At 34.8% G+C, this 15,130-nt stretch overlaps 1 protein-coding gene across 1 annotated transcript in view; it reads right to left on the minus strand.

Annotated features, from left to right (window-relative positions):
• Positions 1–10,563: 10,563 nt before the first annotated feature.
• Positions 10,564–15,130, minus strand: part of LOC127866335 (sodium/hydrogen exchanger 9B2-like) — a 50,110-nt gene continuing 45,543 nt past the window's right edge. Inside the window, 2 exon segments of the mRNA XM_052406813.1 lie at positions 10,564–13,947; positions 14,200–14,250. Of these exon segments, the coding sequence (XP_052262773.1) occupies positions 14,202–14,250 (49 nt within the window). The 3' untranslated portion in view covers positions 10,564–13,947; positions 14,200–14,201.

Raw genomic sequence — 15,130 nt, forward strand, 5'->3', positions numbered from 1 at the left:
AATGGTCGAGATCGATGAAAAAACATGGCCGCCAGTGGGCGGGGCATTTTTCTCTATATGTAATATAGTGGCAGTTTTCCCTATTTGGCTATAGAGAAACCTTGTAAACACTCTAGAAGTCACAAGTTTTGCCTAATCATCATGAAAGATGGTCAAAATATTGGTTTTGTTGATATCTCGGACGAGTTTGAAAATGGTCTGGATCCGTGAAAAAACATGGCCGCCAGTGGGCGGGGCATTTTTCTGTATATGTATATAGATAAAACATGTGAACACAGTAGAAGTCACATTTTTGGCCCAATTTTCATGAAATTTGTTCAGAACATTTGTTTCCTTGATACGAGAGTTGAGTTCCGGTCATTTGAATAACATGGCTGCTGGGAGGGAGGCAGTTTTCTCATTATGCCCTTTCAAAGAAGAGGGGTATATTGTTTTGCTCATGTCGGTCCGTCCGTCCACCAGATGGTTTCCAGATGCTAACTCAAGAGTGCTTATGCCAAGGATCATGAAACTTCATAGGTACATTGATCATGACTCGCAGATGACCACTATCGATTTTCAGGTCCCTAGGTCACAGGTCAAGGTCACGATGACCCGAAATAGTAAAATGGTTTCCGGATGATAACTCAAGAACACTTATGCCTAGGATCATGAAACTTCATAGATACATTGAGCATGACTCGCAGATGACCCCTATTGATTTTCAGGTCACTAGGTCAAAGGTCAAGGTCACAGTGATCCAAAGCAGTAAAATGGTTTCTGGATGATAACTCAAGAACACTTATGCCTAGGATCATGAAACTTCATAGATACATTGATCATGACTCGCAGATAACCCCTATTGATTTTCAGGTCACTAGGTCAAAGGTCAAGGTCACAAGGACCCGAAATAGTAAAATGGTTGGATGATTACTCAAGAACGCTTAGGCCTAGGATCATAAAACTTCATAGGTACATTGATCATAACTCAAAGATGACCCCTATTGATTTTCAGGTCAAAGGTCAAGGTCACGATGACCCGAAATAGTAAAATGGTTTGCGGATGATAACTCAAGAACGCTTAGGCCTAGGATCATGAAACATCATAGGTACATTGATCATGACTCGTAGATGACCCCTATTGATTTTCAGGTCACAAGGTCTAAGGTCAAGGTCACGGTGACCCGATATTGTAAAATGGTTTCCAGATGATAACTCAAGAACGCTTATGCCTAGGATCATGAAACTTCATAGGTACATTGATCATGACACGAAGATGATCCCTATTGATTTTCAGGTCACTAGGTCAAAGGTCAAGGTCACAGTGACCTGAAATAGTAAAATGGTTTCTGGATGATAACTCAAGAACGCTTATGCCTAGGAGCGTGAAACTTCAAAGGTACAATGATCATGACTCGCAGATGACCCCTATTGATTTTCAGGTCATTAGGTCAAAGGTCAAGGTCTTGTTGACCTGAAATAGTAAAATGGTTTCTGGATGATAACTCAAGAACGCTTATGCCTAGGTTCATGAAACTTCATAGGTATATTGATCATGACACGCAGATGACCCCTATTGATTATCAGGTCACTAGGTCAAACAATGGCTGTCAAGGTCACGGTGACTCAACTTAGAAAAATGGTTTCCGGATGATAACTCAAGAATGCTTACGCCTAGGATTATGAAACTTCATTGACTCATGACTCACAGATGAAAAAATGATAAAACTTGACCAGGATGTTTGTCTGGACAATATCTAGGTCAAGTTTGACATTTGGTAAAGATTGAATGAACCGACTCCTCTCAGGTGAGCGTTTTGGCCCTCTTGTTTTATTTTTGAAAGATCGTCTAATAAATTATTGAATATGAACAATTTCCCCATGATGGCTTACGTTATACTGTCAAGCACTCGAATAGTCGAGCGCGCTGTCCTCTGACAGCTCTTGTTATATTTGGCAGTACTTTGCCTCATATTTTTTTGCTAAACTTATCTTGGGCAAAAATAATTTTTTCATCAGGAAATAAGATCATATAATTGAATATTCCACAAATGATTTTCTCCAGGCACTTAAAGAATCTTATTAATTTTGTTTCTCCTTGCCTATTAAAGCCATGTGGTCAGCAGTCTTATTAGTACCTTATGCAAAACATATGATGGAGTGCTGGTCCATGTGTTGTTAACATGTCTGTATTAAAGCCACATGGCGTTTATAACCAAAACCATCAGTTAGTGGCACATGGAAACATTACTCAACAGTTTTCAAAAGGAAGTGCCTGTAAACAGCTGATAGTAACCAAATACTAGTGTTTAGTCCACCTAACTTCTGAGCACAAAATAAACATAATTTCTTCAAATATTTATTACATCTGATCATGGGGTTGTTAAAATAAGAAATTCATGATCAGATCCATTTAATACATAACCTCAAAGATTAACACACAAAATTAAGCATCAAAACAAGTTGTAATAACTGTGCTGACCACAAAGTTGGAGTTGGTAAAAATTACACTAGCCTCGATGTGGAATATATTTAATCAATGACAAGTGGAGAAGGCCTTGAAACAATATTAATGGCCATAAAAACTTTCAAATAATTTTGTCCCTGAGAACAAACTGCTGAAATTATCATAATGTTTTGACAGTTCAATACATTAAGGCAGTTTTCAGGCTGTGACAAGATGAGAATGACAAGTATATTATACTAGCAGCTAGACAGGGGAAATTTAGAATGTGATGAATGCAATATTTGGGAAAAAAGACCGCACCAGTCCAGTATTCCACTAATTAAGTGCAGTCATGTACATATTTCTCTGCAACAAAATTCCTGTTCATTGATCATCATCATTATCTCCTAATTGCCCAGAATTCAGGGAACATATTATCTGGCTGAATCTCTCTCTCATTATTGCTATCAGATCAATGGGATATGATACCAACTGTCTACAGATGTGCTACTACTTTGGGGAGATATGTTTCAAAGTGGATATGTTCTGAAAGCATTGATACCAGCACTCTGTAATATTTCAGTCAAAAATATCATGTTCTGCTATGCAGTATGGCACATACTGATTTATGTATTTGTCTTGCTGGGCTATGATGGAAAATGCCATAAGGTCAGTCAATAGATGTACACACCCAAAAATTAAAAATCAATCACAAATTAATTTTTATATATGGATAAAAATAAATAGATATATGAAATTGCATCCTCATCATTATGACTGTCACTGATGGAAACATTGCAAGGAAATTGTAAAGTTTATCCCATGTGAGCTTAATGTACCACTTATTATTGATTTAAATTTGTTCCTGTATGTATAATTTATGTTTGTATTTTTAACAAATCTGCAAAGAAGACACTGTAACAAAAATATTCAGTATGTAATGAGCCAGAGAACAATTCAATTATTATAACTTTGTCTCATAAATGTGAAAAATCGAAAAAAAATCAATGTCCAATTAATTGGTACAAGTTTACTACAATTACTATGTATTAGTGCACACATTCATTGACACATTTGATAACGAAGAAACGTGCTATATATGTTTATGTGAGTTGTTTCCTAACAGATATGATTGAAAAGTGTTTGTGATTGCTATTGGTACATATATTAATGATTGTACAGAGAAAATCAATGAAGGGAAATGCCATAGGCTGTTATTCCAATTACAAAAAACGCACATAATGTAGGAAAGCAAGTGTGACAAGAGATATGAATCAACCTCGAATGCAGACAGATGATACAATGTTCAACAGTAATATCTCTGAAGGGTGTATTATAAGAATGGAATCTCTAATAATAGACTTTAGTGGCTCTCCTATCATCTTCATTGGCATTCAAAGAGCCATGGTAACATATTGTGTTACTTATTAGCTCCACTGGCCAGAGGGCAGTGGGGCTTATGTCATGGTCCTGTGTCCATCGTGGGTGCGTGCATTAACTTTTCCTTAAAACATCTTCTTCTCCTTAACTACTGGTCCAATTCTGATGAAATTTCTCAGGAATGTTCCTGGGGTGAACCTCTTTCAAATTTGTTCAAATTATGCCCCTGGGGTCAAATTTGACCCTGCCCTGGGGGTCACAAAAATGAAAATTTGCTGATATAAGGCCTATTTTCTGAAAACTTTCAAAATCTACTCGTCCATAACCATTGGGCCTAGTGCTATCAAATTTGGTATGTAGAGACATATAATAGTCCTCTACCAAATTAATTCAAGCTATGCCCCTGGGGTCAAATTTGACTCTGCCCCGGGGGTCACAAAATTGAACATGTGCTTATATAAGGCCTATTTTGTAAAAACTTTCAAAATCTTTTTGTCCATAACCATTGGGCGTAGGGCTATCAAATATGGTTTGTAGAAACATCTAATAGTCCTCTACCAAATTTCTTCAAATTATGCCCCTGTGGTCAAATTTGACCCTGCCCCGGGGGTCACAAAATTGAACATATGCTTATATTAGGCCAATTTTGTGAAAACTTTCAAAATCTTTTCATCCATAACCATTGGGTCTATCGCTATCAAATTTGGTATGTAGAGACATCTAATAGTCCTCTACCAAATTTCTTCAAATTATGCCCCTGGGGTCAAATTTGACCCTGCCCCGGGGGTCACAAAATTGAACATATGCTTATATAAGGCCTATTTTGTGAAAACTTTCAAAATCTACTCGTCCATAACCATCGGACCTAGGTCTATCAAATTTGGTATGTAGAGACGTCTAAAAGTCCTCTACCAAATTTCTTCAAATTATGCCCCTGGTGTCAAATTTGACCCTGCCCCGGGGGTCACAAAATTGAACATATGCTTATATAAGGCCTATTTTGTGAAAACTTTCAAAATCTACTTGTCCATAACCATTGGGCCTAGGTCTGTCAAATTTGGTATGTAAAGACATCTAATAGTCCTCTACCAAATTTCTTCAAATTATGCCCCTGGGGTCAAATTTGACCCTGCCTCGGGTCACAAAATTGAACATATGCTTATATAAGGCCTATTTTGTGAAAACTTTCAAAATCTACTCGTCCATAACCATTGGGCCTAGGGCTAATAAATTTGGTATGTAGAGACATCTAATAGTCCTCTACCAAATTTTTTCAAATTATGCCCCTGGGGTCAAATTTGACCCGGCCCCTGGAGTAACAAAATTGAACATATGCTTATATATGGTCTGTTTTGTGAAAACTTTACAAATCTTCTTGTCCATAACCATTGGGCCTAGGGCTACCAAATTTGGTATGTAGTGACATCTTATAGTTCTCTACCAAGTTTTTTTTTCAAATTATGCCCCTGGGGTCAAGTTTGACCCTGCCCCGAGGGTCACAAAATTGAACATATGCTTATATAAGGCCTATTTTGTGAAAACTTTCAAAATCTTCTTGTCCATAACTGTATGGCATAGGGCTACCAAATTTGGTATGTAGTGACATGTCATAGTTGTCTTCTTAGTTTATTCAAATTATGCCCCGGGGGTCACAAAATTGAATATATGCTTATAAAGATCTTATTTTTTGAAAACTTTAAAAATCTTCTTGTCCATAAACATTGGGCCTAGGGCTACCAAATTTGGTATATAGTGACATCTTATAGTCCTCTACCAAGTTTGTTCAAATTATGCCCCTGGGGTCAAGTTTGACCCTGCCCCGAGGGTCACAAAATTGAACATAATGCTTATATAAGGCCTATTTTGTGAAAAATTTCAAAATCTTCTTGTCCCTAAACATTGGGCCTAGGGCTACTAAATTTGGTATGTAGTGAAATCTTATAGTTCTCTACCAAGTTTATTCAAATTATGCCCCTTGGGTCAAATTTGACCCTGCCCTGGGGGATCACAAAATTGAACATATGCTTATATAAGGCCTTTTTTGTGAAAACTTCAAAAATGTACTTGTCCATAACCATCCAGCCTAGGGCTATAAAATTTGGTATGTAGTTACATCTTATAGTCCTCTACCAAATTTGTTCAAACTTTATCCCTGGGATCAAATTTGAACCTGCCCCGGGGGTCACAAAATTGAACATATGCTTATATAATGCCTATTTTGTGAAAACTTAAAAAAGATTCTTGTCCATAACCATTAGGCCTAGGGCAACACAATTTGGTATGTAGTGACATTGTATAGTCCTCCACTTAGTTTGTTCAAATAATGCCCCAGGAGTCAAATTTGACCCTGCTCTGGGGGCCACAAAATCGATTATATGATTATATAGTGCCTATTTTTGTGAAAACTTAAAAAATATTCTTGTCCTTAACCATAAGGCATAGGGCTACCAAATTTGGTATGTAGTGACATCTAATAGTTCTCTACCAAGTTTGTTCAAATTATGCCCCTTGGGTCAAATTTGACCCTGCCCGAGGGGTCACAAAACTGAACATACGCTTATATGGGGCCTATTTTGTAAAAACTTTAAAAAATCTTCTTGTCCATAACCATTGGGCCTAAGGCTACCAAATTTGGTATGTAGTGACATCTAATAAACCTCTACTAAATTTGTTCAAATAATGCCTCTGGGGTCAACTTTGACCCTGCCCTGGGGGGTCACAAAATTGAATAAACGCTTATAAAGCGCCTATTTTGTGAAATCTTTAAAAATCTTCTTGTTGAAAACCATTCAGACTATGGCTACCAAATTTGGTATGCAGTAACATCTTATAGTCCTCTACCAAGTTTGTTCAAATTATGCCCTTTGGGTCAAATTTGACCCTGACCAGCGGGTCACAAAATTGAACATTATAAACGCTTATATCTTGCTTATTTTGTGAAAACTTTAAAAATATTCTTGTTCTTAACTCTATGAACTAGGGCTACCATATTTTGTATGTACATGTAGTAAGATATAGTAGTCCTCTACAAAGTTTGCTCTAATTATGCCCCTGGGGTTAAATTTGACCAAGCCCAGGGGGTCACAAAAGTGTACATGTGCTTAAATAGGGCCTATATTTAAGTACTTGCACATGCAGAGAATATATGTTTTAGCCTTTTTTCAGCTGTGGAGCTATACAGGGCCATCATGGCCATCTTGTTTTGTATGCTGTACTCATTTTCAGCTTATTATTGACTGCCTTTCTCGACATAACGGGCCTAATGAGCTAGTTTTAGCAAATATAATACACAGCATTATAAACAATGTATAATTCCATCCATGTGTTTTTAAATGAGTACAGGACACAGTAATTGAAAGTCTTATTCTTGCAACAAAACATATATATTTAAATTGTTTTTGGGTCATTGTTGTTTTTTCATTTGCTTATGCTGCACTATGATAAGCACTGCTCCCTTTTGTACTTGTTTTTAATATTATGGTAGAAATTTGCCCATGTATAAATAATTATTCTACTTAAATTTCATGCAGATATTCATGTGAAGAAAGAAAATATTTATATCTTAGTTTGGTGTGTTATTTTTTTTTAATGTGAATGACTGCTGATCCAATAAAATTTCAAATAATTTTGATACCTTTAGGAACAATGAAATAAATATCTTCTGATGCATATTTGTTTTAATTTTATTGGATTACCTAGTTGATTATTTGACAACAGATTAAAAATAACCAATAGTCATTTTCAAGTTCATTTTTTTAATGAGTACATACAATTAAGTCTGTTATTCAAGTAAAAATATTATAATTAAAGTAACATAAATACTCAAAATCAACGAATATTTCGCGAAATATTTCAAACAAAAATATCTTTAAAAAAAAGATATACGGCGTTGATAGTTAAATGAATGAATTCAAGGATAGCGAATGTCTTTTTCTGTGCAGTTCTTAGCTGCATCACCGCAGAACGGGATGTTACGCAGAGTTTTCGCTGCTTATTTTACATTATTACATATTGCTGGTCATAAACCTATAGATACAAAACAGAAAACCAAAAGAAGAATGGAAGTGAAATTAAAACATATGAATCAACCAGCCACACCCGAAGTATCCGTACATATTTTAAATATTTATAGGCGTGTTCTTCGAACAAACCTGTTTTAGTGGTTTGTCGGGCATTGCTATTTGATTCGATTTGATTAACAGTATCGAGAATCATCGCGCTCATGCTTAATACATTAGTCAATATGGTGGAATAATTCTTGTTAAATTAATCAAAAATAATATTTATCTTTGTATTGTTGAAAACACATTAAGAATCTATTATTGACATACCATAATTATATCACTGAATATCTTCATTTAACATATTTCTGGTCTAAAGAAAATTCCAGGTCACCGAGTTTACGGATAGCGTCTATATTATATAACGATTATTTTACTGGCCGCGAAAGATGACCTGTAAATAAACTGACATTCACACACACTGACTGCGAATTGACCCTATACCTCGCGGGTTGAAATGCATACATTAAAGTGAGGTCACGCTTCCACTGCTCATTATACTTTAACATGTTTACATGTTGACAGGAATATGGAAGTAAGTACTAAACATGAGAACATAGCTTTTAAGTATAAACCCTTTTGCGCTGCCAATCTTCTGAAAATAAAAGGTGCGCACACAAACTGTATTGATGTCGAGAGTTGAGTGTAAAACTGTTCTATTTATTAAGCCTTTTCATTAGAGATAAAATTGTTTCATGCAGAAAAACATTGTTACAAAGACGCGGATATGTTTCCAATGTTCTGGTTGTATACTCAAATCAGCCAATGGAATAAATGAAGTGTATTCGTTCGTACCTAGCCACAGGAAATTTTATTTGAATTTTATTGGACACTTACAAAGGTCAGGTAAGGTGAAAAGCTGGCTTATACAGCTATGCCGAAAAATAAAGTTAACTCATACAAAATAAGTGTTCCTTATAGAAGTTGCCAAATTGTCAACACTAGATGTGGTATGGTAACATAGATTTAACTAGATACAAAATGCTCATTTATATTTTTTGTGCGACAATATATTCCATGTTAATTTCCCGCCACAATATCAAAACATTTAAGAGTGAGCGCTTCCGGACGCATCGGAAAATGACGTATTCATTATGCCCCCCTTTGAAGAAGAGGGGGTATATTGTTTTGCACATGTCGGTCGGTCCGTCCACCTGATGGTTTCCGGATGATAACTCAAGAACGCTTAGGCCTAGGATCATGAAACTTCATAGGTACATTGATCATGACTGGCAGATGACCCCTATTAATTTTCAGGTCACTAGGTCAAAGGTCACAGTGACTCGAAATAGTTAAATGGTATCTGGATGATAACTCAAGAATGCTTAGGCCTAGGATCAGGAAACTTCATAGGTACATCGATCATGACTGGAAGATGACCCCTATTGATTTTCAGGTCACTAGGTCAAAGGTCAAGGTCACAGTGACTCAAAATAGTAAAATGGTTTCTGGATGATAACTCAAGAATGCTTACGCCTAGGATCATGGAACTTCATAGGTAAATTGATCATGACTGGCAGATGACCCCTATTGATTTTCAGGTCACTAGGTCAAAGGGCAAGGTCACAAAGACTCGAAATAGTAAAATGGTGTCTGGATGATAACTCAAGAATGCTTACGCCTAGGATCATGAAACTTCATAGGTACATTGATCATGACTGGCAGATGACCCCTATTGATTTTCAGGTAACTAGGTCAAAGGTCAAGGTCACAGTGACTCGTTCATTCATTGTATGTGTGTGTCTAAAAACTTTAACCTTGGTTAAAGTTCCTTGTATCCAAAAAAAATTTCGAACCCAATATTTTCACCATTCATACAATAGTCAAAATATGTTGAAGAATACTAATAAAACCATGCAAATAAATATGTGTGATAAACCTGGGACTTCCTTCATAAATGTGGTGTACATAAAGGCAGTAGGTTGCATCCAATTTAATAAACCCATTGTTTCTATGTCACAATAACTGTACATATACTAATGCACTGTAGAGCCTTATCTTTGATCTTTACTGATAAACCAAGTTTACCTACTGTGTTTTGGTGTATTGATTGAACAGAGCAATGAAACTGTTTCCATGGCAACTTTGACTTCAGTAAAATGCACTTGTTTAGTGGACTCCCATCCAGCTAAATTGGATCAATTTATCATGACTGGCAGATGACCCCTATTGATTTTCAGGTCACTAGGTCAAAGGTAAAGGTCACAGTGACAAAAAAGTATTCACACAATGGCTTCCACTACAACTGACAGCCCATATGGGGGGCATGCATGTTTTACAAACAGCCATTGTTAGAACTATGTTTAACTTTTGAAGCTGCCCAAAGCCAATGTCGTATTTGCTGGTAAATGTTTGGATATTTAAGCGAGAAATTCACATGGAATATAGTGACAAATAATGAATAAAAGCATTTTGTATCGCGTTAAATCTATGTTACCAGACCACATCTAGTGTTGAAATTTCTGCTATTTCCATAAAGAACATTGATATTTTATAACTGAACTTTATTTTTCTAAATATTCTACAAAATGTTAATTTATTTTGAGTGTTTATGGGCTTTAAAGTGTGTTCTTGTAATTTAAGCAAGATACCTAACTTCATGTATATGTGTTTTGGAGAAAAAACAAACATGTTAAGTGTTCAAAGTAAATAACAACAACAACAATTCTAAGTACAATACAAGACTAAGACTGCTGGTTTATTATCATCTTTTAATTCCTGTATCCATTTTAAACCTTTAATATGATGGACATAATGCAGTGTAAAATTGTTGATTCACAACATAAATACACATCATGATTAAAAAGATGTTCAGAATCCTACCTAAACAAGAGATGTTTGTAAAACATGTATCACCCTTGACCTGCAGTAAAGTTTTCGCTGTGATTTAAAAATCATCTGTAGTCATTCTTTGTCAAAACTAAACAGCACACCATTGTATATGATCCAAAGGATTCCCTTTATATTAAGCGTAAAACAATTTTGTTATATAAAAAATTGCGACCATGACCTTTGGCCAGATGATGTCAATTTTGATGTGTTTTACTTTCCACCCAAGTAACCACTGCACTTATTTGCATGATCATATGTCAAAATGTTCTGAAGATATTGTGTTGATAGTTTTTATTACAAGCCCTGGTTACCTTGACTGTGGACCTAAAAATCAATAAGCATCATTCTTATCTCAAGTAACCAGAAGAACAATTTAGATTATGTTAGGTAAAAGGATTATCTAGATATCATGACGGAACTCATTTTTTTATAACAGCTCATGTGACCTTTAACCAGGTGACCTCAAAATAAATGAGCCTTACTTTCCTATCATGTAACCAGTATACATGCTTGTAGATAAACTTTCTTTAAAATATGTGCTGAAACAAAATTCATTTAACAGGACCCTGTGACCTTCACCCGGTAACCTCTAAAATCAATAAATCACTTCCATTCCTCAGCACTATATAAATTTCGATGGTTGTAGCTCAAAGGATTCTCTTGATATTGTGCAAACAAAAACGAAATTAATAATCTATGGACTGATGCACTGACCCTAAGACAGACAGACAAATGCAAAGCAATATTACTTCAATAATACTTGAATAGGGGACATAAATATCATTATCATTATGAATGGTGATTTTACATGACATTGTCTTAAGATTTATTTATCTAAATCAATGTGTTAATACCGGGTATATCCTACACAAGATATGGAACCATTTCATAAAGCTCCTCAGGGTAATGAAAGAAACTCCTGTCAATATTTATGTCCTTATGACTCTGTGTTTTTTTGTGTTAAGGTCTTTTTAAATTTAAACATTTTGTACACATAAATATAGCTTAAATGAAGAACAGTTTATCCTTTCAAAAGCTGGAAACTTCAATATCACATAAGAAAATTGTTAACGTATACACAATTTCTCAATTACAACTAAAGTTATGATTTTCCTCAGCAGCTTTTTTTGCAAATACTATTAGAAGGTTATATTTTCCAATAGAAAAATAAATTTAATGAACAGTATTTATGATGCTTTGTAACACTATGAATGGCTGAAAAAGGGTAAGTACACATGTTTACGAGATAGCAGTAAAGACTATGAGAGTCAGCTCCTATGCAAAGGATACCGGTATGAGATTTCTACATCTATATTCATCATCAAACACTCACAACAAACTATCTTGTATAGTAAATACCTGAAAATATTATGGTAAACAATTGTTAAATTTAAATACAGTTACAAAGTAACAAGATGAGATGTAATGATGCTAGCCCTGAGAAAACAACAATAACAAATGCAAATTAAAAAACTATAATTAAACTTGTATATCTCATAAACATAAATATTTCATACCTAACAGAAACATGATGGCCCTGAATTGTTCACCTGACTAACCAAATACAATCCCAACCCAGTTTTCATCAAGATAAACATTCTGACCAAATTTCATAAAGATTGGATGAAAACTGTCACCTCTATGGTCTACACAAGATTTTTCTAATATTTGACCTATTGACCTAGTTTTTTACCCAAGGTGACCCAAATACAATCCCAACCCAGATTTCATCAAGACAAACATTCTGACCAAATTTCATGAAGATTGGATGAAAACTGCGACCTCTATTGTCTACACAAGGTTTTTCTATAATTTGACCTAGTGACCTAGTTTTTAACCCAAGATGACCCAAATACAATCCCAACCCAGATATAATCAAGATAAACATTCTGACCAAATTTCATAAAGATTGGATGAAAACTGCGACATCTCTTGTCAATACAAGGTTTTTCCATTATTTCACTTAGTGACCTAGTTTTTGACATAGTGACCTAGTTTTTGACCCTAGATGACCCAAATACAATCCCAACCCAGATTTTATCAAGATAAACATTCTGACCAAATTTCATAAAGATTGGATGAAAACTGCGACCTCTCTTGTCTACACAAGGTTTTTCTATTATTTGACCTATTATGTGACCTAGTTTTTGACCCCAGATGACCCAAATACAATCCCAACCCAGATTTCATCAAGATAAACATTCTGACCAAATTTCATAAAGATTGGATGAAAACTTCGACCTCTACTGTTTACACAAACAAAATGTTGACGGACGGACGGACGCACGCACACACAGTTACATAAAAAGCTGTGTTTGTGAAACACTATGCCCATACTGCACTTTGAAGCCACCCAGCAGCTTTATCCCGATTGAAAACATCATGATGAAGTTACAGTCCATTGATATTTGACAAATGCTGGTCTTGCACAGTATCTGAAAGCGTTTTTGAAAAAATTTCGGAAAGGTAATAACTCCCATAACTTCGTCAAAAACGAATCAACTGAACAGAAACTCAAAACTTTATCTGTAAGTAAGGTTTGTTTGCAGACTCATATACCAAAAATCTGCTAAATATCTTAAAGCGTTTCGCAAAAAAAAATCCGGTAAACGGTTCAGAAAACGGTTATTACAGAAAAAATGTCTAAGTCCAAGGCCCATAAATGCACCAAAAATATATTGAAGGAATGAAACTCACACTTCATCTGTAAGTTATTTTAGTAGACTAAAAGTCAGCTAAATATCTTAAAGCTTTTTGTAAAAAAAGGATTAATATAGACGGACGGACAGTGTGACTGCTAAATGCCACCCTACGGGGGACATAAAAAAACAACAGAACTGTGCAAGTTGTTCATATTATACTATCAGTTAGTACACATATTATCAAGGGGGGCCATAACAAAACATCTTTGTCTTAATATTAAGCCTACCCAGTATGTCCATGAGTACATACCATGATATCACTGCTACACATTCAAGTTTCCATAACATCCATGTAATTAAAATATTCTTACATTTACATATTTAATTTTATTTTCATATTAGTGAGTTTTATGTGTTTACAGTAATTCAACATTCCAACAACTAAAAATATTGCTAATGATGTGTGATATGTTTCAGATAACGACATTCATCTTTCCATCTAATGATGTGTGATATGATTCAGATAACGACATTCATCTTTCCATCACAGGGCATGGCACTGGTATATCTGTACAGTTTCTGACTTGATGAAGACTCCAGCTGGCTTCTGCAACCAATAAAACAAAACACGCATTCAGTTTTGTGACGGTCTTTTAGAAAAAAACTTTATTCGTGAAAAGTTTAAATTTTGTCAATGAATTTCTACCAATGTCATCATTAAAAACAAACATCTCATATTATGTGCTTCCAATGTCTATATTGCATGTACTCTATATTCCAATTATTTGAACGCTATTTCTCCACCACATTTCACTACAAGGTTTGACACAAGAGGAAGCAGATACAGATGATATCATACCTTCAAACCTCAACTGCATCATTCTCTGACACCTTTTTCTCTAAAAGCATCCTTAAAAACATGAACAAAGATTATAGGTTTCATCATTCAAATTGAGAGATCATTACTAGTTTGTCATTTACAGAGCTGTCAATCTCTTAGTAATATTACCAACTTACCAAATATATTCACAATAAATTTTGCACAAACTATTTCTTATGGGCATCTATTTGACACAAGTTTGCATCAAATTTGGTCAAATCATAACACCTTGTTTATTTATAATTGCTAAGTTTCTGTACACGCAATAGCTAGTGATGCCCTTGGGGTAAATCTAGTAAGTTTGTTACATCCTTTAAGTAAAGTATATATTCTACTAACACTGAGTCCATTTTAACATTAATATTATTTAATGCATATATCTTACAAAAGAAATAGTTTTCAATGATATTAGCTTAATTTACTCTATGTATAACTGATGCCCATTAATTATGCATTAAAATATTTTTTATAAACTGGGACTTTTAAGGATTTACTTCAAATTTTTGACTAAATGCTTCTGCCTAACTATCTGTCAATGAGGTGATATTTCAGTACACTAACTGGATAAAACATTCATATTCACAAGATCACATTTTTTTAAACACAGCTAACCTTTGTTACTTCAAAATTAGGTAATAACATTTCATCATTAACATAAATTAATATATAGAGCCTTTTAAATCAAGGATGTTTACAGGCAATAACACCTTTTACACATAAGAACAAGAATACTCATTGGAACAGAAACCACTTTAACAAAATTTGTTAAGTGATATTTGAGTTAAAACTGAAAGATAACTGTTCTCTTTTAACATATCATAATATGCCATGTAAATGTTCGTTAAATTACAGGAATACAGTTGGTTACAAGAGGAAAGTTGTAATAAATTTTCCACTTCACTTCAAGTGA

The sequence above is a fragment of the Dreissena polymorpha genome, chromosome 2 (assembly GCF_020536995.1).
Source record: "Dreissena polymorpha isolate Duluth1 chromosome 2, UMN_Dpol_1.0, whole genome shotgun sequence".
NCBI classification, from domain to species: Eukaryota; Metazoa; Mollusca; class Bivalvia; order Myida; family Dreissenidae; genus Dreissena; species Dreissena polymorpha.